We start from the raw sequence: 25961 nt of genomic DNA on the forward strand, positions 1-25961 counted from the left end.
CCTTGTTGACTTGCACTATAATGGCCTTGTTAAGTACATGTATTATCATCAATAAAGGTTTCAGTAATGTTACAAAGTCAAACATTGTTTTGTTTTAAATGCACTTAGAAAATCATTTTGCCTGAGTGGCTGTCATGTTTTCAAGACTGATAAATCACTGTTTATAAAGGGTTCAGAAGTTGTGATTTATTATTATGGGTTGTATTTTACAGATGCTTTACAAATCAGTTATAAGTCAATAAAAGTAACCTTTCAGGTTGCGAAAAGTCCCTCTAGCTGGTGCTTATCCTTTATTTGGCAATAATGCAGTTAAAAATGTTCATAATCCTTTCATGAATTCTTGTGGGTTTCTCACCTGTCACAATAAAATCAAATCCAGTCAAACATGTTAGAAGTTGTTAATACACATACCTAAATTCAGGGAGAACGATTCTCTGCATGTTTTTCCAGAATCTAAGTGTCTGGGGTTTATTTTGTGCGTTAATAAAGTTGCAAAGAAATGTGAGATCACAAACCATCCAACAAAATTATGACAAAAAGCTCCAATGTGAAAACAAAAAAATAAGAAAGCCAAACCAAAAAACAGACAATACAGTTATTATTTTTATTATTTTAGATGCAAAACTTTCTTTTGTATTTCACATTGTAATTCTTTGTCATAATTTGGAATGAAATTTTTGGTTTGTGGTTTTTGTTGGGCGGTTGGCGATCTCAGGTTTCTTTGTGTTTCTATCAGAGAAAGTTAATGCCATATGAGTGGTCCGTCAGAGCATCTTCCTGATGACGTTAAAGAGACAGTTATTAATGACTTATAACTGATTTATAAATCATTACTAAGTGGTTTATTAACTATGAGTTACAAACACTGAAAATACTTTGCAAAGGGTCACCTCCTAGAAACCGGTTCGTTGTACTGGACTGTATTGTCTGTCGGCTGGTCCACCACTTTGGTCCAGACTGACATGTCAACAAATATTGAATAAATCAGCACAAAACTTAGACGTTCATGTTTCCTAGAGGATAAATTATAAAAACTGTGGTGATCTATTAGCTTTTCATCTAGTGCCATCATCAAAATTTTAATTTGTCTAGTACTTTGGTTTATGATCCAATACCTGCAAAAGAGTGTGCGTGTAACATTGTGACATTAGTAAAGAATGTACCTGTTAAACATAATGTTAGCTTTTTATTCAAAGCACAACTCTTGCTAAATACAACTTCACAGAGCTGCTAGCATGAGTGTAGACTCGTAGTTTTGTCACTGGTTACTTAATTAGTTATCACTAATGCAGCATGTTGTACAGAAATGTTATTATATGAAGACATTGTGTTCTGTTTTTTTCAACTAGGTTTTTCTGTGTTGTCAGCCCTGTAAGTAAATCAATGTTCTGAAGCATTTCTTTCTGACATCCATCACCTTTTTCAGTAGAAAACGTCAAGAGTGGATGAGACAGGAAAGATAGGAGCCGAAATACCTGTTGAATCCAACAGAGGATGTTAACACTGATGTTAGCGTTCAGCTCAAAAGATCTGGTGTGCCTAACACCGAACTCCACAATGTTCACATCAACTTTCAAGCAACACTCAGATACTTCTGAGTCAATATATCCAACTTGACTCTCGCAGAACCAAACAAATATGGACGCCTCGCATCAGCCAAGGACCTTCGTTCAATGTAATTTAACTTTAACTAATTTAACTCTGTAATTTAAAGGATATTGTGTTACATTGTTGGTGCACAGCATTTTAATCCTCATACAACCAACTCTGCAACCGTAAAACCATCTCACAACTCATTAACATGGGAACTTTTCCAATCCCTCCCATATGACTCTATTCTATTTCTTAAAATTAAGCAGTGCATGAAAATATTCCCACATCTGACACGGCACGACTCACACAACATATTTAGTATATAACAATTTATTTAAACAGTAGCAATCTAGGATATTTGGTCCCCTGGTTTTAAAAACAACAGTACAACATTGTTCAGATCCAGTTGGAAGCAAAAGAACATAAGTGTATTTTTTTTTTCTGTGTACGTGGCAACTGAAAGTAAAGTGACAGAGTTATTTTCTACAGAAACTGTTCAAACCATTTATAAAACTGGTAAGAAGGAAGTGTTGCGTTTCAGCATGTCCTCTAAACATAACTACAAGAACAGACAACAGATACATTAGCTGTGAATTCCCCACATGTTGGTATAATAGTTCATATTTGTAACAGATTACAAGGCTTCCAATGAAAATAGAAAATAACAGTCATGTACACAAAAATAAAACGTCTATTCTATGTGTCACAACCTTTTTGACATTTCTGTTCTAAAAAATATTCATTAAATGGGCCGTGATTTTAAATACTGTGCTTTTAAAAACAAATTATGTCGGAGGGACACAATCTCCAACAGTCTTGTAAAAACTATGTAGTAGGAATGGCTTTAATGTTTTCAAAAAACTGTTCAAAGAGGCACGAAGAAAGAGCTCAGTAGAGTTCACACTAGACACTGCAGCAGCTCTCTTTTAAGAAGAGAAGAAGAAGAGTATGTCTAAAAAAAAGGGAATGTACAGAAGTGTTCATGGCTGTCATCTTGTTGGCCAAGAGGTTTATACATCCTCCTCCTCCTCTTCTTCGTCCTCGTAGTATCGGTTTCGTTTGATCATTTCCTCCACCGTCAGGACCTCCTGCTGCTCCTTCTCTTTATCATCCACCTCCTCGCTGTCCCAGAATCCAACATCCTGAGACGACCGGCTGGCCTCCACCTCTCCCTCAGGAGACGAGATGGCCGTGGGTTCTGTTGGCATCTCCTCCAATACACCTCCATCTTCCTCCTCCATCTTCTCCTCTTCTTCCTCCTCCTGCTGCTCAGGTTCAGGTTGTTCTCCGGGAGCGTCTTCTTCCTCCCTGGTGCGATGATGGTCTGTCATGTCTTCACCCTTCATCTCGCTCTCCTGCTCCTCCTCTCCTGAGCTGGTGTGAACGTCCACGCAGCTGTCTTCAGTGGGTGTATGGCTCTCTGACGACTGGCCGCCGTGCTGCAGCTCCATGCTCGAGGGTTCAGGGCTGAGCTGCCGGTCATCCACAGGGGGAGGTGGACTCTGTTTCCTGGCCTCAGGAGCAGGAGTGTTTCCGGTTTGTCCTGCAAGTGTGAAGGGCAAGCTGCGCTCCTTCAGGGAGGAGCTCCGGCGCAGGCCGGACATCTCTCTGGCCTGTTCGGGGGGTGAGGAGGGGGAGTCCTCCTCTGGTGGCCACTTGGCTTTGATGGGTTTACCAGCAGAGCCCCCCTCAATGGTGGTTGCGGCACTCTGGCTGTCCTCCGGCTCTGTGCGTGGCGGCCAGGAGATTTTCAGCCGGCGGGTCTCGGTGGGTCTGTCACTCTTCTCTGATGATCCCTGTCCCAGAGCCTCCATAGTGGCCATCAGCACGTTGACTTTAGCCAGCGGGGAGTCCTCCACGCTGGGGCTTTCCAGGTCTGAGGCCGGAACTGGGCTCTGGATCTTTGGGTTGGTCTGAGTGCTTGACTGTGGCGACGTCTCACCTCCCTCACCTTTGCTCTCCCACAGCTCTTTGTGGGGCCGGTGGCCGAAGCCCTCGTCGTAGTTGCCCTTGGCCTTGAAGAGCTGGCAGAAGTGCGGCTTGCAGTAGACGTTGTTGTGCAGGGAGGCGTAGTTCGCCAAACTACCAGGAGAGGAACGAAAGAGGGAGACGCAGTTAGAGACTAGAAAAAAAGTCACAGGAGGGAGAGCCAGAAAAGGCAGAGGTACATATATCTACTTTTTCACAAACACACTCTGTTTTGAGTCTCTTTCTAGAGTGGGCATCTTGCTCCTCTGAAGACCCTTTTCTAGACATAGAACTTTATAATATCTTTTTGTCATTAAGACATTCAGGAGATGATTTTACATTAATGCTCTTCAAGTCTTTATTCAGAGATTCACAAAAGGAGCTGCTGTACTGCCTCCTCACCTGAGTTTGGTGTTGCAGTGCGAGCAGCGGAAGCAGGAGCTGTGGTAAACGTGCTGGTTGGCCACCAGCCTCTCCAGAGGATACACCGTCTTCAGACACGACACACAGGTCTCCCTCACCGGCAGACGGAAACTCTGCACACGCAAAAAAAAAAAAAGAAAAAAAAGTTAATTCATACATTCCCACGAAGTATAAATGTGTGTGTTAAAGTGAGCGCTGTGGAGGTTTCCTGTGGACACTTACTTTGGGAGTCTTGGCCTGAGAGGAGTCTTTCTGATTCGAGGACGCTGGGGTGCCAGGACCAGAACCTGTGGGGTCACATAATGACCAGGGTTAGAAAAGGCAGTGACACGTTCTGAACACTAGAGGGAGCTGTTATCATGTTTAATACAAGTGCAGTATTTCCACATAAATCTGCATGTAGCTGCTCAGGAATCCATAATAATGTGACTCCTGGTCTTATCAAATGATTATAAGTACAAATATATTGATTAGTACTATACATACTTTATGTAGTGGATAAAAAAATGAACACATATGGATAGAGGTTTGTGATGAACTCTTACAGACTAAACAATCAAGCATAGGTGCTTAAATTTTGCCACAATTAATGTTTTTCCGTTAACGTCACTGAAATATCCTCTGATGAGAACTCTTAATTGCCAAGTTCTCATTACAGGAGAAAACTCCCATCATCTAGAGGCATATGAAGTCATGGAAAGTGAATTACCGGTGGTCTCTGCAGTAAAGCTTTTCCTGCTGTTTGGTTCAGACTCTGGGCTCTGTAACAACAGGAGAGAAGATGTGAGAAGAACACATCCATCATGCTCATTTTTAAAATTTCTCTTCATCACAAACAGTCACATATTTCCAAGTCTGGAGTACTGAGTCATTTGCAATCATTTACACCTCAACTTCACATGAACTGGTGCGATGCTGTGTAGCATGTAAAAGCAGTTTTGTTAAAGTCAGATTCCTCACCATGTCCAGAGAAAACGGAGGGACGTTCTCCTTCTGCTTTCCACAGAAACTGTCCAGCTGATCACTCTGAGAGACACACAAGAGACAAGACGAGATGTTAGAGCGACAAAATATAAAAACACTTAAACCCACCATGATCCTTCATACCTGACAAACTTTCATCCTTTAAAATTTGACTGTGTGAGCTTCTTAGCTTACGCCACTCATCTTGGCCGCCTCCAGTCCAGAGTTAGTTTGGGTGATTGGATTTGACTAATGCACAAAGCAGTCACCTTGAAAGCTTTGGTGCCAGAAAAAGAGGCGGTGCAATGTTGACAAACCTCCTCAGGTCATAGGGAATTTCGGTGATTGGAATTGCCCACCAGTGGGCAAACTAAAAGATTTGGAGATAAAGCGGTAGCTAAATTAAAATAACACTGTGGTCAAAATTGAAGTCTTAGTCCCGAGTCTGGTTTTGAGATACAAAAACTCTGGATCCTACAGTTCCCATAATGTAACTAGATGGTATCATTTATAGGCTTTTTATTAAGAATTTAAAGTCTCAGGGTTTCCTGGTGGCTTAGAGGTTTAAGGCGCTAACTGTGAAATGCAAAGTTCCCAGTTAGGGACCTTTGGGGTCTCGTGTTCAGATAAAATCCATATGTGATTTAATAAACTTGACTTTACAGTTAGCAACATGTGCCTCTGTTGGCAAAATCACAGATATAATTGCAATCCATCTTGGTTTTCCTGAGCTAAGTGAAAATCAGCATCAGCCCTCGTTCAGTCTGGAGGGTCGTGGCTAACAACTATCCTTCAACTACACAAACACATGCATGAGTTTGTTTGTGAACTTTGGGCGAGACAAAAGTTTTATCTCATTCACAGCTTCCCCTCACTCAGCCCAGTGTGTCTGCTGTATGATCGATCAAATGTACTGAGATCACTGCAGCTGATTGTTTTAATAGGGCACAGACAACACTGTTTCATTTCAGTGTCACCTGAGCTGCCCTCATCACATGGGACAGACCCTGTAGAAGCTACTTCCACAGTGTTTACTGATGCAGTTACACTATGGGAGTAAAGATTACTTATCTTTACACATTTTCAGTGTCTGGCTAGAACAGGTCTCAAACCACCTCCCGTGTTGGTCTGAAATGTCTCTTGGTTGCATTTACACCTGGCTTTTTTAAATTCCTGGTAGCTCTTCAGTCTGCCTGGTGGAATATCTGGAGGCAATGATGAGCGCTGAGCATGAACCACAACATTCCTGGTCCGAGCTCAGCCGGTGACCTTTGTTGCATCACATTCCCCTCTCATTTCCTGTTGTCTCTCTATTGTCAAACGCATGATAAAGGCAATGAAAAAATACTCACACTGACTGAGGTGGGAGGGACGTCCTGTTTGGAGATGGCAGCTTGGTAGAGGGCCATCCTGTCCCGGAGTGGAGTGGACTCTGCAAGACTTCCATCTGGCACAACACACAGACGTACGCGATATTGAGACCCTTATGACTAATGATTGTAAAGTGATGCAGAAATAAATTAAAACTTGACCACAGTGCTGTATACTTGTTTTAGGAAAGTGTTCAGGCTTTTGGTTCAATTGAGGTTCAGTTTGTTCAGCTTTTACTTGCAAAACTCCAAATTCAGCACAAATTAGTTTTTACACCATCTGTATTTTTTTCAGTCCATTAATTTCTGGGAATATCTGATGGATTCTTTGTTACAACACAACCGTTCCTGTTTAGGACTTATTTTTTTCCCCAACCATCCCAGTTCAGACGGAGTGCAGACTGTGCTGGTTAGTCATGCAGGCTGTGGACGGGAACACGGGGTCAGGAGTCGTGTGCAGAGCGGAGGGAAACTCTGTCTCTTCCTGTGCTCTCTGAAGCAGCAGTCTGCTGATCAGTTGTTTTTACAGCAGCCTGTGGCGTCACTTCTGAGCTTTTCATTTCTGGGAAGGATGTAGTCCATCCAGAGGAGGACATTGTTTGTGACTGATTGAACAGTACCAGAGAACAATGCTGGATGTGCAGAAGAAGTGACTTAAACAGAAGGTTTTGTAAATCTGAGCCCATTAGAGCAGTGTATGTTTTTGCCCCTTGCATAAACATACATATATTTATCTTTACATTTACATTTAAAGCAGCTATAATCATTATTTTTATTCTAACAATGAATAAAAAGGCTCCTGGTTTATGCAAGATTTGCTCAAACTGACAAATCTAAAGAATATTACTCTTCTGTTCATCTGATCTCTACAGAACATTTTAGTGTCTTTCAGCAAATTGTTTTGATTTTCTGGTTTGCAAACTCACTATTTTGGTTCACTTTTGTTTATAGCCACAGTGTGCAGTGAAAAAAAAAAGCCCTAAACCCCGCCCCCCTTTTGCTTATAGCAGCTAAAGAACCAGATAATTCCCTCAGGAGTTGGTGGAGACCAAAATCTGAGCTAAAAGAAAGTGAAGACTGGACTTAAGATTCATCAGGTGATCAGAAACATGACTCCAAATGACTGATAATGTTGCTCTTTGCCATTTTAACAAATAATATTAATAAATAAAACAAACTGAAAATCGATTAAAAACAAAAGTCTGTTGTAAAACATAAGCTTATGTATATTTTAGTTATTAAAATTGACATATTATCACCTTTTAAAGTTGATACAGTGAAGGTGTTAGAAAACAGTTGCATGTTTACACACCCAGCAGATACAGAGCAACATTAGCGTTCACTCATTTACATCCAACTCCTGAGAAAAGAATCCGTCTCTTCAGCTGTTAAGTGATTTCATTCATTGTTAATACAAAAAAAATTGATTAGAGCAGCTTTAAAGCGAAAGAACAGAAATATTCAAAGGTTTAACAGATACTAAATTACATTGTACATTACTGTTCTCTTGTTTAATATACCCATGTGCACCATTAGCAAGTAAACTTTAACCATACATGGTGGTTTTAGTGCTGTTTCCAAAGGTGTTTCCACTCAGGAGAAATTTTGTTGGAAATACCAGACACTTGTAGTTTAACCCTTTCTTTCACATTAAAATGATTTAAAGAGACAGAGTCACGGGGCGCCCTGGTGGTTAACAATAAACCCTATTCTATTTGTACTGAACTTTTCTTAAGTGCCAAACATCCCTTAAATCCATCTCACTAATTAAAAGCATATACGTATAGGTGTACCTCCTAGTAGCTGGTCCATGTTGGCAGTGTTACCACTGTTGCCTCTGCCCGTCTGCTCTCTGGACACCTGCAAAAAACACACACACACACATACACACACACAAACACACAGAACAGTCAGGGCTGTAGAAAATAAACACACACAAGGCAATAAAACAGAAGTCAAAGCACAAAACAGCTTCATTGTGTCCTGTATGGCCTTTTCAAACACACACACACACACACACACACACACACACACACACTCAGCCATTTGATGCTCACATGTTTCAGCCAGTGGAGCAAACAGGCTGGAAGCTCTAGTGTCCATCAGGATGATCAAAGTGTAGAGGGATGAACAAAATGCACAGACAAGAGCTAGAGTGGTGTGTGTGTGTGTGTGTGTGTGTGTGTGTGTGTGTGTTCGTTCGTTCAGTCCAAACCACTTTAATCCCCTTATGAGCTCAGAGACACGGAGTCTGAGACAGACACCCCGTCTGTCCACAGCCGCCAGCCGGAAAACAAACTGATCGTTTCTGTGTTGTGGTTTTCAGACCTTCTGTTTATGAACCTGTGAACTATGAACATTTAATAACTCAACCACGATCTCTTCTTGAACCTTCTTCGACCTCAGCTGTGTGTGACCACTTCCTACAGAAGTAGAGCTCCACTGTTCTTTCTATACACGACGGGCGCAGCCTGAGAGCTCCTCACCATAAAAGGGAAACTTGAATATCTTATATCGATATGTCTGATGTTGATGTGAAGTCACTGCAGCTGACAAGTCTCAACTCCCCTGCAGCAGTCAAACCACTCCCACTGACAGTCATGCCGATCGTTGCACTGAGTCACTTCAGGTACAGATTACACAACAGGTCAGACGGTGACTATGACGCCTCGACACATTTAGCCTTTAGCCACAAGCGACTCGCCTTCATCGTGGCTCCTGTTCAATAGATTTAAAAATAAAATCCTCACATGTGTGGTTTTCATTCTGCGTCTGTGTCAGACTCAGCGTCGGCTCAGAGCGTCTGCAGGCTTCAGCAAGGAAAGATTTCACAACAGAAAACAGAGCTGAGGTTCTGCAGGTGTTACGCACTGAAAATCAACAGGTACGGTTCAGACAAGTCAGTGTTCAGTGAATCATGGCTCAGCGCTGTACAAGTCTCTCAACACACATTAGACAGTGTCATGTTTTCAAACCACAAACAGCACTCTGTTTTTGTGCTTTTACAGCCTGTACACCTTCGCTAGAAAGAATCAGCATCTAATCATTACCACACCGAGTGAGAAGCAAGTGAGAAGCAAACCCCTGAGGGCACTGAATTCAACAAGGGTTGTTTCACTACTTATTTATTCAACTTCTAATTTAAAAAGTGGAAAATATGTGACTTTAAAGCTTTAACACGAAGCCACACTGGTGCTACACAGTGGTAGAAGTATTCAGTATTCAGACCCTCAGTAAAAATGGCAACAGTGCAAATAAATACTATTGAGTACATTTACATGTAAAACTACTAAAAGTAGAGACGTATTTGCAGCAAAACTTACATAAGTATCAAAACTTAAAAGTTAAATTATTTATTATCAGTTATTTTGTAATGATTACATTATGATAGCTGGTTAATGACTGTTTAACACACTGTGGGGATGTTTAAGAGTTAATGTGATCATGAGGTTTTTGTGTGTGAAGGTTTAATCTGCAAAGTCACAACAGCAGAATAAATCTAGTGTGGTTACATTACAAAACTCACAATATTGAGACAAGCTGCAGGAGAAAACTATAAAGAACCGTAAAACAGAAACAGTGCAGTAAAGTTCAAGTATCTCAAAACTGTATATACAGTTTTTCTTTTAGGTACACATTATTTTCTACTACAGGTAGTAGCTCTGTTTAGTTTAATGTAGCAGAGTTTAAACCTTTCAGGTGCTTAACTTGGAACCAACATCAAACATCAGTAATTATTAACCCTTTAAACACTGTTCCACCTGTGGACACCTTGGCCCCTGTAGTGTGACTTTAGCCACGTTTTGGTCTCAGTCTTCACACAATCTTGACACATTACTGTGTTTGAAAGCTTTTAGATTCCTGATTCTATCTGTGCGGATCATTTCAGCAACGTCATATCACAACTACAGGCCTTACATTCTCGTTTTTATGCCCCAGAAAGCAGGTGAAGTAAAAAAAAAAATTTAAAAAAATATTACATTTGTAACTTTGGGTCAGCATCTCTTCTACACAGTCTGACTTTTTGGAAATAAAATTTAAAGAGTAACCTTTCAAACCAGACCAGGATTATGACTGTAATCACAAGGGTGCATTAGTGTATATTCAGGCTTGTGCATAAAAATGAGGGGGGGGTCTGTTGAGGGTTAAATCCTACAGATGATGTCATGTGAGGGCGGGTCGGTGCCAAAGAGAGTCTGAGTCAGGAGTGAGTGAAACATAACAGCATGTAATCAGAAATAAAACACATGTACGGGAACTGGAGGCAGGAACACTAATGAACAGTCGGACTGTAAGTGAGCTCCTGTCAGGCTTTAGACACAAATCACAACAGAACACACCATCATCACCATCATCATCATCACCATCATCATCATCATCATAATGGATTCAGCCCCAAGGGTGGATTATCTTCCACAGACTGGAGGTGCAGCTCTGTAAGGGAGGGAGGGGGCGGGGGGGGTTGCATGTGTGTGTAAATGGGGAGGGGGTGCAAACATGTGGGGGTCAGTGGGATGTAAACAAGCAGGCGGGGACAGACTGGGTCTCAGGAGGCTGGATCCGCGGGCCAGACAAAGAATCTGCTGCTAATCCTGATACTATTAAAGCTCTCATTCAGACCGACAGACTGACTTGTAGTTCCCCTCATGACCCCACCCCATCCCTGAACCCACCACACACACACACACACACACACACACACACACACACACACACACACACACGAAGACGATACCCTGTTCTTACCAACACAAAGACAGAGGAGGAAGGCACCTACAGCATGAGTTTAAACACTGTAATATACCCAGCCGGAGCCACACAGTGATGCTGACGCAGCTGAAAGGAGCCAGTGATAAAGTCAGACCATGAAGTGGACTCTGAGGAGCTGTTTTCATTAGAGACTTTGCAGCCGTGTCGTCTAAAAGGCCTCTTTCAGCTGCAGTGAAAACATCCTCTTCCAACAGAGCAGTGAACACAGACAGACAGAGAAAGTCAAAGCAGACAGTGTCTCAGGGAAAAGAAGCCGGGGCCAAACAAAGAAAGCAAGAAACACGCATAAATGAAAACACCATAGCTACCTCCCGTGAAGACAGAAAAGGCCACAAGGGACGAAGAGTCGGCAGAGAAACGGAGGTGAAGCCAGGTCTGAGGTGGAGTTTGACGGTGTGACTGAATCCAGCAGTGACAGGACTTCACACCAGCAGAGAGAGGCGCAGACTGAGCAGAGCAGCCCAATCTGGCTTATGGCAGGGGAGATGTGGGGAAGGGTCTCTGGAGATGCTTTTGGGAGGGGGGGGGGGGGGGGGGGGGGGGGGGGGGTAGACTGGGTGGGAGTAGGAAAGGCGACAGGGAGCAGGTGTTCCTGGGGGGGCTGTTCAAAAGGGGGGTGTGGCCGGATGAAGGTGGGGATGATGGCAGGAGCGGGGGCAAAGTGTGTCATGGTGTTACGGATGGGTAACGGACCCCCCTCCACCACCCATCTGTAACACTGGGGTAAGGAGGGGTGACGGGCTTTTTTTTTTTGCCCCGGCTTTAGAATAAAGCGGCAGGCATACGGGGTGGAGTCATTTGGGGCAGGAGGAGGTGGAGGAGCAGCTGGTGCAAGGGGGGCTGACAGGGGGAGGGAAGGAGGGAGGATAGGTGGGGCTGAGCAGGGCTGGGCTGTGTGGGTGGGAGGGGGGGTTGGAGAAGGTTATTAATTTGATAAAGGCTGGAAATCAACAAGAAGATGTGCAGGACAAAGCTACACACTGGCAACGTGTTGACCTCTTTTTTATTATCAATTATAATTTATTATCCACTTATTTTTCTCCACTGTGGTAGATGTGTGTGTCTTTACTCTGCACTGGAAGGAAATGGGTTTCGAAGTGACTTGTGTATTTATTTATTTATTATGTAATTACTACTTTTTCTTCATTAACCCATTTCATTTTGCCCCGTCTCAGGAAAGGGTTTGAAAAATGGTTGGCACACTGACGTAGAGACACACAGTATCCAGTTTGATGTAAATTTAGTCATAAAAACAAATATCATGTTAATCCAGCCAATAGGAGTTGAGATATTCTACTCAACACTATAGATGTTGAACTTGTTTTTCTTCTATTGAGAGTTTTTTAATGGGCTTCTTTACATAATCATGCAAACACAATTATCATGGAGAATCAAAGAGAGAGCACTATATAATCATAGATGTTGACCTCACGATGTTGCTGAGGGGAAAAGTTAGTCATAAGTCGTCTCCGTCTGGACACTGTAAATGTCTGTAGAAAATTTCATGGTGATCCATCCAAAAGTTGTTGAGATATTTCAGTCTGAACCATGACACAGTCCCTAAAGCCGCGCTGCTACCATGCAATCAGAAGTGGAGGTTGAGGTTTCTGATGATGTGCTGGAGAAGGAGGGAGAGTTGAGAGAGAAAACAGGGAAGAGCTGGACGGAGGGGAAAGTGGACAACAGGGATGATTGATGAGGGGGGGGGTAACGCCTTAGGGGAGATGGTCACATCAGCTGTCTGCAGTCATGAGCCCGCCAGCCTGCACCATTACATCATCTGCCCCGTGAAGCGGAGCTGGACAAAGGGAAGCAGACGGCCCAGCTTCATCTTTACAGTGGAGGCTATTGTATAAATCCCTGGACACTGTGTCTGCAGGACTGTATAGATCCTGTTTTACTGCTCAAGGATTTCCCCAAACAATTCCTCCTTTGGTGAGAAAACTATGCAACATGCAGTAAAAGACTCTCCAACCCCTCCAGCTCCCCAGAGAGTTGCTTGATCTCACTTTTTAAAAGCCCACACAGGAGGTCAGGGTTGAGTTGCAAGTGGTGTTGGGAAAACAAAATCTTTGTCAGAACAGCACATTTCAATGTTTTCTGACTACGTGACGCTTTTCTGCCAGGAACCGCTCCTTTGCTGGTGCTGGATCTCATGAAATCTCAACAAAAACTATCTGAGGTTTAAAGGATAAATCTGGTGATATGATACATTTTCTTATTCTCAAGAAATCTCATGAAAACCAACAAAGAATTTGTCCTGACAACAATATATCTAATTCCTCTGTGCTATAGAGCTGCATTATTGTCAAAAGACTATTGTGCTGAAGATGTTAAAAAAAGTCACAAATGTATAGTTTCATCTTTCAAAAAAGGTCGGCAATCTTCTAAACATGTAGCCTCTGTAGCTTTTGTAAGGAGGATTAATACTTTTACTACTCTAGTATCGAGTATTTACTGCAGCAGGATGACGTATATGAAGTAGACTCAAAGTAAAGTACAGTGGGGAAAAGTAGATCTGCTGTACCCTGGAGAGAATTCAGGTGGAAGAATAAATATGGTTCTTTAAAACACTTGCACATATGAATGCTAATTATTTAGCATGTCCTCTGGGAGGGGCCCTTTACTCCTACAGCACTGGAAAAAATGAAAATATCAATCCCATTCTGTTCGGACATCCTCTCATCTAACACTCAGCAAGAAAGTGAATGAGCAAGTTTCCCAAACTGTCAGACTGTTCCTTTAAGAAGCCTTTCTGTTCCAGGACACTGATGAGCGTTTCTAAAAAATGAAAGATTTACACAGAGATCCACAGAGCGGGGATTTGTTGACAGAAAGAAAATATAGAATAACATCATCCTTATCCTTTCAAAACATCAACACATGATTAGATGGATAATGGCTGATCCTGTTTCTCTGGAAGACTTAACAGGAAAAAAAAAAAAACACAGCACATTCCTGCTCATAAGATAAAATGTTTACTGTGATGGATGAGCAGAAACTCTAAGGAGTGGCTGTTCGCCTGGGGGGTTGGCTCCGAGTTAGTGGAGTGTGAGCGGAGGAGCTGTCTGCTCTAATGAGGCAGCTCAGATCCACAGCTCACACATTCAGACAAACAGAACAGAAAATGAAAATCAAAGAGAAGTTGTTTGCTTTCACATTTGCTTTGCATTTACTCCCTTCACAAGACTAAAAGCTGTGAGAAGATCAGATCTAAAGCTGCAGTTACTGATCTGTTTTTTGGCCACTTGGGGGCAGAAGAAACAAGCTGGAAACACAACACTGCCACAGTATCAACTGTTAAGATGAGTAAACATTTTTCATCTTCAGTGGGACTGAATGGGTCCTGATCTGAGCCCCGCAGGGCAGCGAGGCTGGGATGTTGTTGTCAATAAAAATAAAGATTACTGACAGACCTTCTAATGAAACCCAGCACTCATATGAATCCACTTTTAAAGGTTTAAAGCTTAAGACCTTTGAGGAACTAAATTTAGTTCTGAACCAGTGACTTTAATCTGCAATAATAGATTTTTCTGGCCACTCGGAGGCAACACAAACAAGTTGTAAACACAACATTGACGTATGTCGAGGCAGATGCGCCGCTCTCGCCAAGTGACAGGTCATGGTGGGAACTGTTGGGTCTTTGTAAATAATATAAGGAGTACGAGCTAGATCTGCTGTATTTAAAAAGTGCCTTGAGATTCTGTTGTGATTTGGAACGATACAAATAACTGATTTGACATAATATTATCACCTTTTAAGTGAAAGTGTTGACTATGTGAGAAAACAGTTACCTAGTTACATATCCAGCATTTATGAAACATGAATAATTTACCCTAGTATTCACCTTCTTGTAGCTCTGTTTTTGGTCTCCACCAGCTCTTGAGGGAAACATCTGTCTCTTTAGCTGCTACAGGCTCCACTGTTCACCAGCTGCTCTCTAACTGTGTCTGTCTGCTGGTTGCTGCCGAGCAGGTCACATAAAGTGGCTCTTTAGATCTTTTTCGCTGGAAACTGCTGCCTGCTGCAGCTGAAAACGACGCTATAGGAGCAGTGACAGTGGGTCAAAAAATAAAAAACAGAAAAACCAAAACAATGAGCTGAAATATGCTAAAATGCACTGAAGACCTGCGAGGAGCTGCAGAGTCGGGGGGTAATTCGAGACCTTTCAATACAGAAATATTGATCACAGCAGCTTTGTTGCACAATATGCTGCTGTGGGCAAAAATAGCACCAAATACATGTAACATGTGAAGTGAACTGGAGGCTACAAAAGCTGCAGTCAGGCTGATTCTGGGTCAGTAGTGTTTGGCTGTATGTTATCAGTATCATTTACAAAGCCTCATGATTACTTGTAATGTTCTCTTCCTGTCATGAACGGGCGCTCTGTGTGGAGGAGGCACAGCCCGGCCGTTGTTAACATGTCACACCTTGAGCATGAGCACTTTACATTTCACACGCCTGGAGGAAATGCATGACTGGACGTTAAATGCCTCCACTTTTATGCTCCACAAGTAACAATTAGTTGCCCCCGGGGAGCATGAAGCAGAGCGCCAGTCCCTGTTGCAGGATGTGCAAGTCAGCTGAGTGTGTGTGCGCTCACGTGTGTGTGTGTGTGTGTGTGTGTGTGTGTGTGTGTGTGTGTGTGTGGTGGAGGATGGTGAAGTGAGGCTGCACCATGTGACTATAGCATGACAGTGCTGGAGGGATCTGACCTCTGAGAACAAACAGACTTTTTTTTTGCCTCAAACCGAAACTAATTATGATCTTGTTTTGTTTGAGACAAACTAAAGACTCTGAGGACTGTGAACTCACAGCTCAGTAACTTATGACTCCATATTGTGAAAGTTAGAGCAACGCTGACCAGCTGACGTCATGCAAAGAAAAAAAAGGAACATTCTTCAACCGGTCTACACAAACCGTCAGCGCTAAGTTTGTAGTTTATTAGCCGCAACTAAATAAACCTAACGCAGTCTAACACAACAGTCCTGCAACAGATCCTCCTTCATGAAGGTGTTGGAAGTTTGTGTTTTGGAGGATGTAGTGAGGAATTTGTTATTTAGTCTGTGCTCATTGATATAAAAGGGGAGGACAAAATAATAGAAGCCACTGTCAGTGAGGAAAAAAATCTCACATTCAAGAGTTTACTTTTGTAAAAGTACACAAGTATGACCAGAAAAATGTTGTTAAAATAGCACCAGCTGGGCCTAATGGTCCTTTAGAGAGTTATAGTATCACACATACACACACACACACACACACACACACACACACACACACACACACACACACACACACACTATTGGAATATTATTACTGATGCATTAACATCTTTATAGTTTCTTGTGGAGTAGGAAAGTAAAGTATCATGAAAATATTCATGATACTTGTACTTAAGTACAGTACTTGAGTAAATGTTACAACCTTCATGTGTCCGGTGAAACCTGAGGACAAATTCCAAACCCTGCTGGTCGCCATCACTGATAAGAGAAGATAAGAGGAGACTTGCCTTGTCGGTCAGGTTCTCTCCCCTCTCAAACATCATCTTGAGGCTGTTGAGGGGGACGCTCGGCTTCTCGCAGTCAGGCACTTCAGTCGCCGCCGCCGCTGCTCCCTCCTGATCCTCTGAACCTCTGCTGGGCTTCGCCTCCATGTCTGTCAGATCCTGGGGTTGAGCCGACTGGAGCTGCTTGGAGGTGGATTCACTGATCTCAGAGTGAACCTGTGTCTCCAGCTCAGTATCCTGGTCCTGCAGGAGCTGGGTGTCGATCTGTGGCCTGGGTGTAGGTCTGGGGCCTGTTGATTGACTGATGTGGGTGTGAGGGTCGGCGGGGCTGTAGGGCGTGGCCTGAGCTTGGGTTCTGTGGCTGGATGACGGCTGCTGCTGCTGCTGCTGCTGCTGCTGCTGCTGTTCCCAGCGTTTCTTTAAAACACTTAGATTCCCACTGCGCAGCGTCGGGGGCAGAGGCTCCGCAACCTGCAGAGAAGAATAAGAATAATACTCAGCGGCTATTTACACAAAGATCCTTTTCAGTCTGAGACTCTGAATGTATTTTAATCCTGGCTCCCAGGCTTGGTTAAAAGATAAAGCTGGTATTATTCTAATTTTCTTATTGCCAACAAAACCCAACTGTGTCTCAATACTGTCTGACTTCCTGTCTGTGGCTCTCAGCTTCAAGCTCATTTATTCCTGCTGAAAATGTCCACATCTGCCCCCTGAGTAAGACTCATTTGTTCACCTAGATACGACTCAAACTAAAGCTGAGATGTGGCACTTTAATGTAATATCTATTATTTTACTTCAAATTAAATGAGCTGAGGCTCAGAGCCTAGAGGACACAAAATGTGTAACTGTCCAAACACTGGATTGTAAATCTGCAAACACAACTGGACACAGGTCTGATGTAGGACTGCAACTATGAGCTTATCTCCTTAATTACTCTGATTATCATTTTTTCAGTTAAACTGATTAATTATTTATTTATAAAATACCAGATCAATGTAAAAATCTTGTAAAATTCAAGTCAAGGTGCAGTCATTAAATTGCTACAGTTAAAAAAAACTGACAATATTCAAACATATTGATACTTGATTGATATTTTGCTTGAAATATGATTGAAGAGATGAATTGATTGACAGAAAATTAACATTTTATAAACAACTGATTGATTGCAGGTTGTAGATACACAACACAAAGTCCTCTTATTGATTTTATGTCCATTTTTGAAACATGTATAAAGATGAAAAAGAGCACAAAATGAAATTAATTATCAACATGTTGTTGTTTCAGCTCTAAATCTTCAGGTTGTAGCTCCACCAGAAACTGACCTGTAACAGATTTTGTGTCTGTGTCTAAATACAGTATAAATGTAAACATAAAAGTAGATTAATCAATTTAACTGATAAAATGTGAAACAAAATGTGAAAAATAACCATCACAACATCCATGAGGTTGATGTCTTCAAACTGCTTGTTTTGTCTGATCATCAGTATAAAACCCAAAGATGTTCAGTCAACTATCACATTAGGGCTGAACAGTTAATCACAATATTAACGAAGTAACACACCACGATAAATGAAGCATTGTGGTGTCGCACAGATGCTCTGATGTAAGGGAACATGCTTGTTTGGTTCAGACCCCAACAAAATCACCTCATCATCACTTTTATACTTTTTTCTGGTAAAAAATTAAATGCAAAAATTACCTGCACACGGTTCAGCCCTTTATCACATCACAAAAATTATCTGCTTTTAAAGTAATCAGGTCACATCCAAACTACACAGTCTATCATGCAGATGTACAGTTTATGAGCAAGTATTTAAGCAAAGTAGTGACAAGGCAGCAGATGATCCCTCCCAGCCACACAAGCAGCCACACACCAACACTTCAGCTATGACAATGACTCACTATTTCTAAGGCTTTGGTGGAGAAGACGCACACTGAGTGATGCTTGCCCCTCTTTGAATCTGTTTTTAGTTTCCTCAGTGATCTTCACGCTGCTAAATGAAGCTTTGAAAAATAAAAAAAATAAAACCACACTAAAACTAAAATACAACACTGGCTGCAAATGTGTTGAACGTCAGCACTGGTGCGAGCAAAGCCACAACACTGTCAGCTATGGGGGGAGGAGGAGAGGAAGAAGAAAAGACAGTGAAGAAAGTAAAACTGAAACAACAGCACAAAAGACAAAGAGCTGCTCTGCATGCACGTCTGTAAACCTGGATCTGGATCTGCTGGTGCAGAACAGGAAGCAAAAAAAAAGAAGAGCTGGAGAAACTCTTCTTTTTGTCAAAGTAGAGAGTTAAAAACCTGAGAGAGAGGCGATGACCCGGCTTGTCCAGTTGGCGTTTTGTGTGTGTGTGTGTGTGTGTGTCTGTGTGTGTGTGTGTGTCTGTGTGTGTGTGTGCGTGTGTGTATCTGCTGGCCGGCTGGAAATGCTACAAGCTGTCCCAGATGTGAGCGCCTTGAGAAGTGATCAGAGCAGCATGAAGTAACTAGCCCACCCCCTACAACAGAGAGAGAGAGAGAAGGAAGGAGGGGAGGAAGCAGAGAGAGAGAGAGAGAGAGGGAGAGGGAGGGAGAGGGAGGGAGTGAAGGGGGCGAGGGGTGAGGGGCGGGACGGAGGGAGAGAAAATCAGAAACAGAGATGGTCAGTGAAGGAAAGAGGGAAAATAAGTCCAGGAAATGAGAGAAAGGTAAAAAGGGAGCGAGAACTGGAAACCTGAACAGAGCAAAACATGAAATAAAAAACTCTCACAAAGAGCTGCAGAGACTGAACCAGGACAAACAATGATCTTCTGATGAGCCTTCATGGCTGGTGTCTACATCACACCTTTATTTAACAGACTGAAGCAGAGTGACGCCTTTGACCCTACCGTCTCCTCCCTACTTTACTTTCTCCACTGAAAAGGTCGATGGACGCCACGAACAAACGCTACAGAACATTCATTAACTTATTAAAGTGCTGAGATAAAAAAAAAACCCACAGACAATGTAACAGTCTACAGCCACAGTGGCGCCCTGAGCTAAATGCTAACGTTAGCCTGCTCACTGGCCCACACTGACAGTGCTAACATGGTGATGTTTAGTTAGCAGGTACAACGTTTACCAGGGTTCACCATCTTAGTTTAGCAAACATTTGCTAATTAGCGCTAACAACAAAGCACAGCTGAGACTGATTGGATTGTCATAAACCAAATATATACTTTAATTAGACATTACCCCGTTTTATAATCTGTGTTTTTAACTGTATACACTTTATACTGCTTTATTATTATGCTTTTCACTTCTGCTTCTTTTATTTCCATGAAATGAAAAATACATTTTCCTGTGTCCCTGTCTTAGTTGTTCATTATCTCTTGCCTGCCAAATAAGTTAAAAAAAAATTTAAAAAAATTATTGGAGTATTTTAACATTAAAATTCGTCGGTACTCAAGGTGTCTACTCACGACCGATGTGCAGGACCTACAAGCTAGCTAGCAAATTTTAAAACCACTTCTTAATCCTTGGGTGAGCAGAAAATGTCTCCTTTGTCAATTTGCAAAAGGACACTGCAGGGCTGGCTATCTGGATTGAATGACCTTTTGTTTATGATAATGTGCTTTAGAAAAAAATTTGCCCTGCCCAGCTGAATGAAGAAGTCAAGAGGAAAAGTCCCAAGATCAGAGTCATCAGGATTCATCATCTGGGGGCTTTTAATGTTAATGTACCAAATTTCACAGCAATCCATCCACTAAGATATTTCAGTCTGGACCAAACAACTGACAATGCGATCCATTGAAACATGCAGGTTGTGTGGCTATAAAAGGAAAATGTCAACTTCTAACAGAAAAAAAGGAAGAACTGAGTTTTAAACAAAAACGAAACGATAAAGCCACAGATTCCAAAGAACATACAGTGAATGTAACAATCATTCTTTTATTATTTCCATGTCTAAGTGATAGATGAATCCAGCGAAAAGGTTTTTTACTCTATTGAATAATGAAATTTGTGCCAATAAACCAGAAGCAGATGAGGGCGTGACTCGGCTGAGAGATGACATCCTCAACATATTAAACCCTGAGACAAATTTGGAGATTTTTTTGGATTAAGGTTCCTTTAGAGGAAATTCCCCCACTTCTTAATCAAGATAAACACTTGGAGACTCTGCTGGATTATCTGAAGGTAGTTTTTCTCCAACTAATGAAAAGAGAACGTTTGGAAATACAACAGCATGCTCTACAATGAGCAACACATCTACCTGAGATTGTACCCCACCCCACCCCCACAACCCCCCCGTTCCCCATCCCCACAGAGATGACACTAACAAGCCTCCTGACACAGATCAGGTGGGACAGAGGCGTCTTGTTACCACTGCTGCTGACAGCAGATGCCATTGTTGCTCCCCTACTTTTACTGGAGCTTGATGCACTGCTGTGTGTGTGTGTGTGTGTGTGTGTGTGTGTGTGTTGCTCTGTGCTGAACACCAGATGTCTCACCTCGACATTAATGTCTCTAAGATAAAGCTTCTCCAGCCTGACACTGTGAAGCTCGTGGATCAACAGGTGTGGTAGGAAACCTGGTGTGTGTGTGTGTGTGTGTGTGTGTGTGTGTGTGTGTGTGTGTCTGTGTGTGTGTGTGTGTGTGAGAGAGAGACACTGTTAGAGCCACAGTGTGTGGAAAAAAAAAAAAACATGGCTGTGCAGGGTCTTTGAACTACACAGCAGTTTTTATAACAGTTCAAATTAGCTCCACCTCAACCAGCTACAGTAAAATATCAATTAGATTTTAATGCATTAATAATAGGAATCCGCTAAAATATATATTTAATATGCGGCCCCAGAAGTAAGAAAACTTTTTTTTTTTATTTTGTCATATAAAAAATGGCATCTGTCAGGACTTTGGGGCACAGTAATTGTTAGAGGTCCAACTTTTGGTCAATTAATTGATTTACAGAAAATTATCCTGCAACTACTTTGATAATTTTTGACAAGTAGCAATCATTTTAATTATTTTTTTAAGCTAAATTGTGTAATATTTGCTGTTTTTAACTTTTCACATGTGAGGTTTTGGAGCTTTTCTTTACACATGATAGTAAACTAAAAATTTTTCCACTGTTCAAACTGGTCAAACAACACAAGAAATCTGCAGACGTTAACTTAATCTGTGGGAAATTATGAAGGGTATTTTTCACTATTTACTACTTAACCTACTTTTCACTATTTACTTTATTTTATAGACAAAATGATTCATCAATTAATCAAAAAACAAGTGGCAGATTAATCAAAAATAACTTGACTGCAGTAGTAATAGTAATTTTACAGCCTTAAAATGTGCAATTCTGCCCGAGGAGTAATTTTACTCACTTTTTTTTAAACTTGAAATATAGATTTGTAGTATTAATACATTTACTTTAGTACAGGATCTGAATACTTCATCCACCAGTGTGGAGGAGTGAATCTGTGTGTGCAGACAGGACATAGTTCATAGTGAATATAATACTGACCGTCTTCTTCTCTGTGTTGCCCTCCTCTGCTGCCATCTGATACCTGAGGGGGGAGACCAGGGGTGGGACAGTGATTGAGAGGACACTGATGGAAAACAAAGTAAGAAGCAGAAGAATCTGGTGCTGCCCTTCCCCGTTATACACACCCAGGAAATTAATGTGAAATGTCCCTGCTCCTCTCCAGAGACTTTAGATGATTTCATGTGTTACAGTAAATCTGGAAAATCCTCAGCCCACGCAGCGGGGGCAGCGTTTTGTCCATTTCTGCTTCTCAATCATTTTAAAACTTGACTCATGAAAAGATTATGTTATGAATAAATCATTTATTTATTCATAACATTCATTTATTTTAGGGTTGCGGCCGATGACCACCAGATCAATGGGTTTAAGAGATTAATCTGCCAATTATCATCTAAATTTATCAATTCATCTTTCAGTTGTTTTATCTATAAAATGTCAGAAAATAGTGAAAATATCCAAAACTATTATATCACAAGATGTTTTATCCAAAACCTAAAGATATTCACTTTACTATTGGATATGACGATAACTAGTGAATGTTTGGAATTTCAGTCTGAAAACAATTAACTGATTATCATAAAAGCTGCTGATTAATTTTCCATCAGTTGACTAATCGGTTAATGAACTAATTGTTTCTGCTCTAATTTATCTTAAAAACCCAGTAAGTGAAATCTTGGCAAAGTTTTGTTATTTTTATTTGATAATTGAAAATTGAACAATCATTTGCTTTTCAAAAACAGTCTTTATCATTTTCTGTCAATTAGTGATCAATGATTTACACAAAACACTTTGAGCTTTTTAAAAGCAAGAAAACCAGAAATCACACAGAAGTTTCTTTGCACATTTAATCCAGTTTGTGATTATTTATTTAAAGACCAAGTTTAGTGTCTCACTAAAAATAATTTAATCAGTGCAGAGATCAGTGAAATCGATGTGTATATCTATGTTTGTAACATTATATTCTGAAACATTTAACTGGTTTGAAATCTAAATGCTGCCTCAGAAGTTTTCCAGCCTATAAAACTCTTGAGAAAACAATAACAGATGTTTATCTTGGAATTATTTAATATGTGCACAAACTGTTGTCCTGACTCTTTATTGAGAGACACTAATGTAAGTGCAGGTGAACATACTGTGTCTGTGGATCCCTCACCCACAGACACAGAACAGCACTAACTCCCAGTGGTCAGATGGAGGAAACACAGAGAGGAAACATCCCGGCATGAACCCACCCTCTCATTCAATAATGCAGCAGCAATTTGTTGTGTTTTCATCTGTACAGGTACAGGTGTGAGCTCTGGGTGGCGGTTTGCTTCTATATTGAGTTCAGCTCAGTTTTACTCAGTCAAGATGATACAAACACAACCAGACTACCTGCTCGTGCTGATTGTGTGATAATCAGTTTTTTTTTTCTATTTTTACAAAAAAAAGAGGAAACTGGAAACAGCTGAGCAGTGAGAAAAGGTTGTGAGTGACGCCCGTGACCTCATTTCTGATCAGAAGTGGAAGAGACAACTGGGTGAGACGGTGACTTATCTGCTGAGTGGCTGCTGGTAAATTATTAAACTCGCTGTCACAGCCAGAGACAGAGAGATGAGGTGAGGACAGACTTACTTGGAGAAGCGCTCTGCGATAGCGTTGTTTTTACCGCGGGCAGAGACGATGGACAGCTCCTTGGCGGTGACCCTCAGTGACTGGGACGCCCACTGCCTGCGGCCGAAGGGAGCAACGGAGGCCATGTTTGTCTGAGCGATCAATCTGTCTGTCAGCTTTCCAGGAACACAACTCTGAGAGAGAGAGAGAGAGGCGAACACAAAGAGGAGGACGATGCTTATCCAAACAGAGACAGAACTGAGGCAAAAAAAAGCACAGGCACTGTGGCGTGCTGCTGATTCTGCTTCCTCCTCCTCTGCTGCTCCGCTGCTCTAACACCAGCAGGCTGGAGCAGAAACACCCTTCCTGTGCATTTAAATTTTTATGACACCCTTGTCACTCTGCCCACCCTCTTTGTGCAACTGGCTTTAGTTCAAAAGGTGCCAGTTAGGCTTTTAGACCAGTACAAAAACTCAGCCAGACATCAATATATTTTGTCCAACCACACATTTGACTGTGTCACCACTGCAGCTCGGCCCCGGCGTCTGAGTCAGAAAGTCAATGGAGCACATCACACACACACACACATTGACCATCTGTTCCCTGTGTGACACAGCTCTAACTGAGCCTGCAGGGCGACGACCAGCAGATAAGACAACTGTTACGTATCCATCACACAAAAACCCTCTAGTACACACACATACACACACACACACACTTTCACAACACACACACACACACACACACTCACACACACGTCTCTACCTGTCTGCCTCTTCTGCAACTTCACAGTCTCTAGCCCAAGGGCGAGCAGACACATGCAGCAGCTTACAATAAATAACTGTCATCTGTGAGTTATACACGCTTCGGAGAAATTAAACAATGAGGCCGATGATGACGGAGGCTCCGGGGTCTCGACTCATCGGCTCGCCGTCACTCAGCAGGTGGGCCTTTGTGAGACATTGCCTGATTAGGACCAGTTCATGAATTCCTACAATGCAGTTTTCTTTGTGTGAAGTTTTCTCAACCAAAATGAGACCGTGACGTAGTATTCTGACACCCAAAAGATGCATTAATCCTGCTCATACACAACTAGAGGAACTATATTTTCACTGTTGATTAGTGTATTTATTATTTTGCCAATTAACTGATTCATTGGCAGGGATTCAAAACATCAGAAAATAGTAAGAAAAGAAAATGCATCAAAATCTGGCGTCTTCACAAAGCTTGTTTTGTCTGAACAACAAACCCAGAGATCTTAAATTTCCTTGCTTTACTTTATAGCTTGAAAGGTGACTAATCAATGATCACATATTCAGGGATGTTGCCAATTTCCTGTAATAGTGGCTCATTCATTTCTACAACCATAAGAATGTGAGAAGTGCTGCTCTCCAACCAAGATAAGCTTCTTATCTGATGATTTGGGCTGAAACGGAGCAGTGAAAATGCTCAGCTTGATACGTTTTGTGATAAAATTTTGTTGTGTTTTGTCAGACCAACAGTCCAAACCTCTGAGAGAACCTCAGTTTACAATGACACAGAAAAAAAAACACAGAAAAGCAGCAGACACTCACATCTGAGTTTCTACTTGATAAATGACTTTAAATATTAATCAAACTGATTCTTTTTCTGTCGATCATCCAACCGATTATGTGACTAATCGTTTCAGCTACAAGAGGCACAGTCAGTCACATTATCAGCATCACAATCATCTGATAGCGACTCTGTCCAGAGCAGCACCATCGCCTCCGTCACCGGGTTCACATTGCAAACAAAGCAGCATGTAAAACCGGTGCAGCACATGCAAAGCTGAGCTTCATCCACACCATCATCAAACAATGAGGCTCAAAGAAGCAGAGCAGGCCTGGCTGCTCGCCTTCAAACTTCAAAGAAACACACAGTGAACAGGGTTCAAGTTTCAAACAGCTTAACCTCACTTTTCTAACATCAGCGAGTCAAAATAAAAGGAGAATGAAGCGACAGCAACAACGGATTCACAACAACACCACCTACCTGTGACTCTCTGCTGTTTTATTCCCTGACGTCTGTCTGCTTCACAGCTGCACTACTTGCATATTTCCTTCTCTTTTTACTCCTCGTCTGCTTCCACCAGTGCTTTTGAGTGGACAGGGAAGTGGGAGGAGTCTCACTGCTCACATTTAACTCCTCTCAGCCAATAGTGCAGCAGCATTCACCTCCACCTGGCAGGTACAAGCTTTCCCTCCCTTGTCCAATCAGCAGAACCGCTGGGCTCAGTCTCACTACAAGCCGACCT

The 25961-nt window shown here is 41.9% G+C and overlaps 1 protein-coding gene across 1 annotated transcript; it reads right to left on the reverse strand.

Moving 5' to 3' along the window:
- Positions 1-1907: 1907 nt before the first annotated feature.
- Positions 1908-25961, reverse strand: lima1a (LIM domain and actin binding 1a). The gene is made up of 11 exons (XM_071477448.1): positions 25700-25961; positions 23708-23880; positions 22073-22115; positions 16597-17064; positions 8111-8177; positions 6300-6394; positions 4945-5010; positions 4694-4745; positions 4207-4271; positions 3964-4097; positions 1908-3675 (listed from the first exon to the last, which is right to left on the reverse strand). The coding sequence occupies exons 2-11, from the start codon at positions 23830-23832 to the stop codon at positions 2604-2606; spliced, it is 2187 nt and encodes a 728-aa protein (XP_071333549.1). The 5' UTR covers positions 23833-23880; positions 25700-25961; the 3' UTR covers positions 1908-2603.

The sequence above is a fragment of the Trachinotus anak genome, unplaced genomic scaffold (genome assembly GCF_046630095.1).
Source record: "Trachinotus anak isolate AG129_WGS33_773 ecotype Australia unplaced genomic scaffold, CSIRO_AGI_Tana_v1 ptg000004l, whole genome shotgun sequence".
In the NCBI taxonomy this organism is placed as follows: Eukaryota; Metazoa; Chordata; class Actinopteri; order Carangiformes; family Carangidae; genus Trachinotus; species Trachinotus anak.

Coding starts and splice junctions, on each gene's coding strand:
- lima1a (XM_071477448.1), bottom strand. CDS start 23,832: ATGGCCTCCGTTGCTCCCTTCGGCCGCAGGCAGTGGGCGTCCCAGTCA. Junction 6,395..8,110: donor CATGGACCAGCTACTAGGAG/GTACACCTATAC, acceptor GTGTTGTGCCAG/ATGGAAGTCTTGCAGAGTCC. Junction 5,011..6,299: donor TCCCTCCCACCTCAGTCAGT/GTGAGTATTTTT, acceptor TGTGTCTCTCAG/AGTGATCAGCTGGACAGTTT.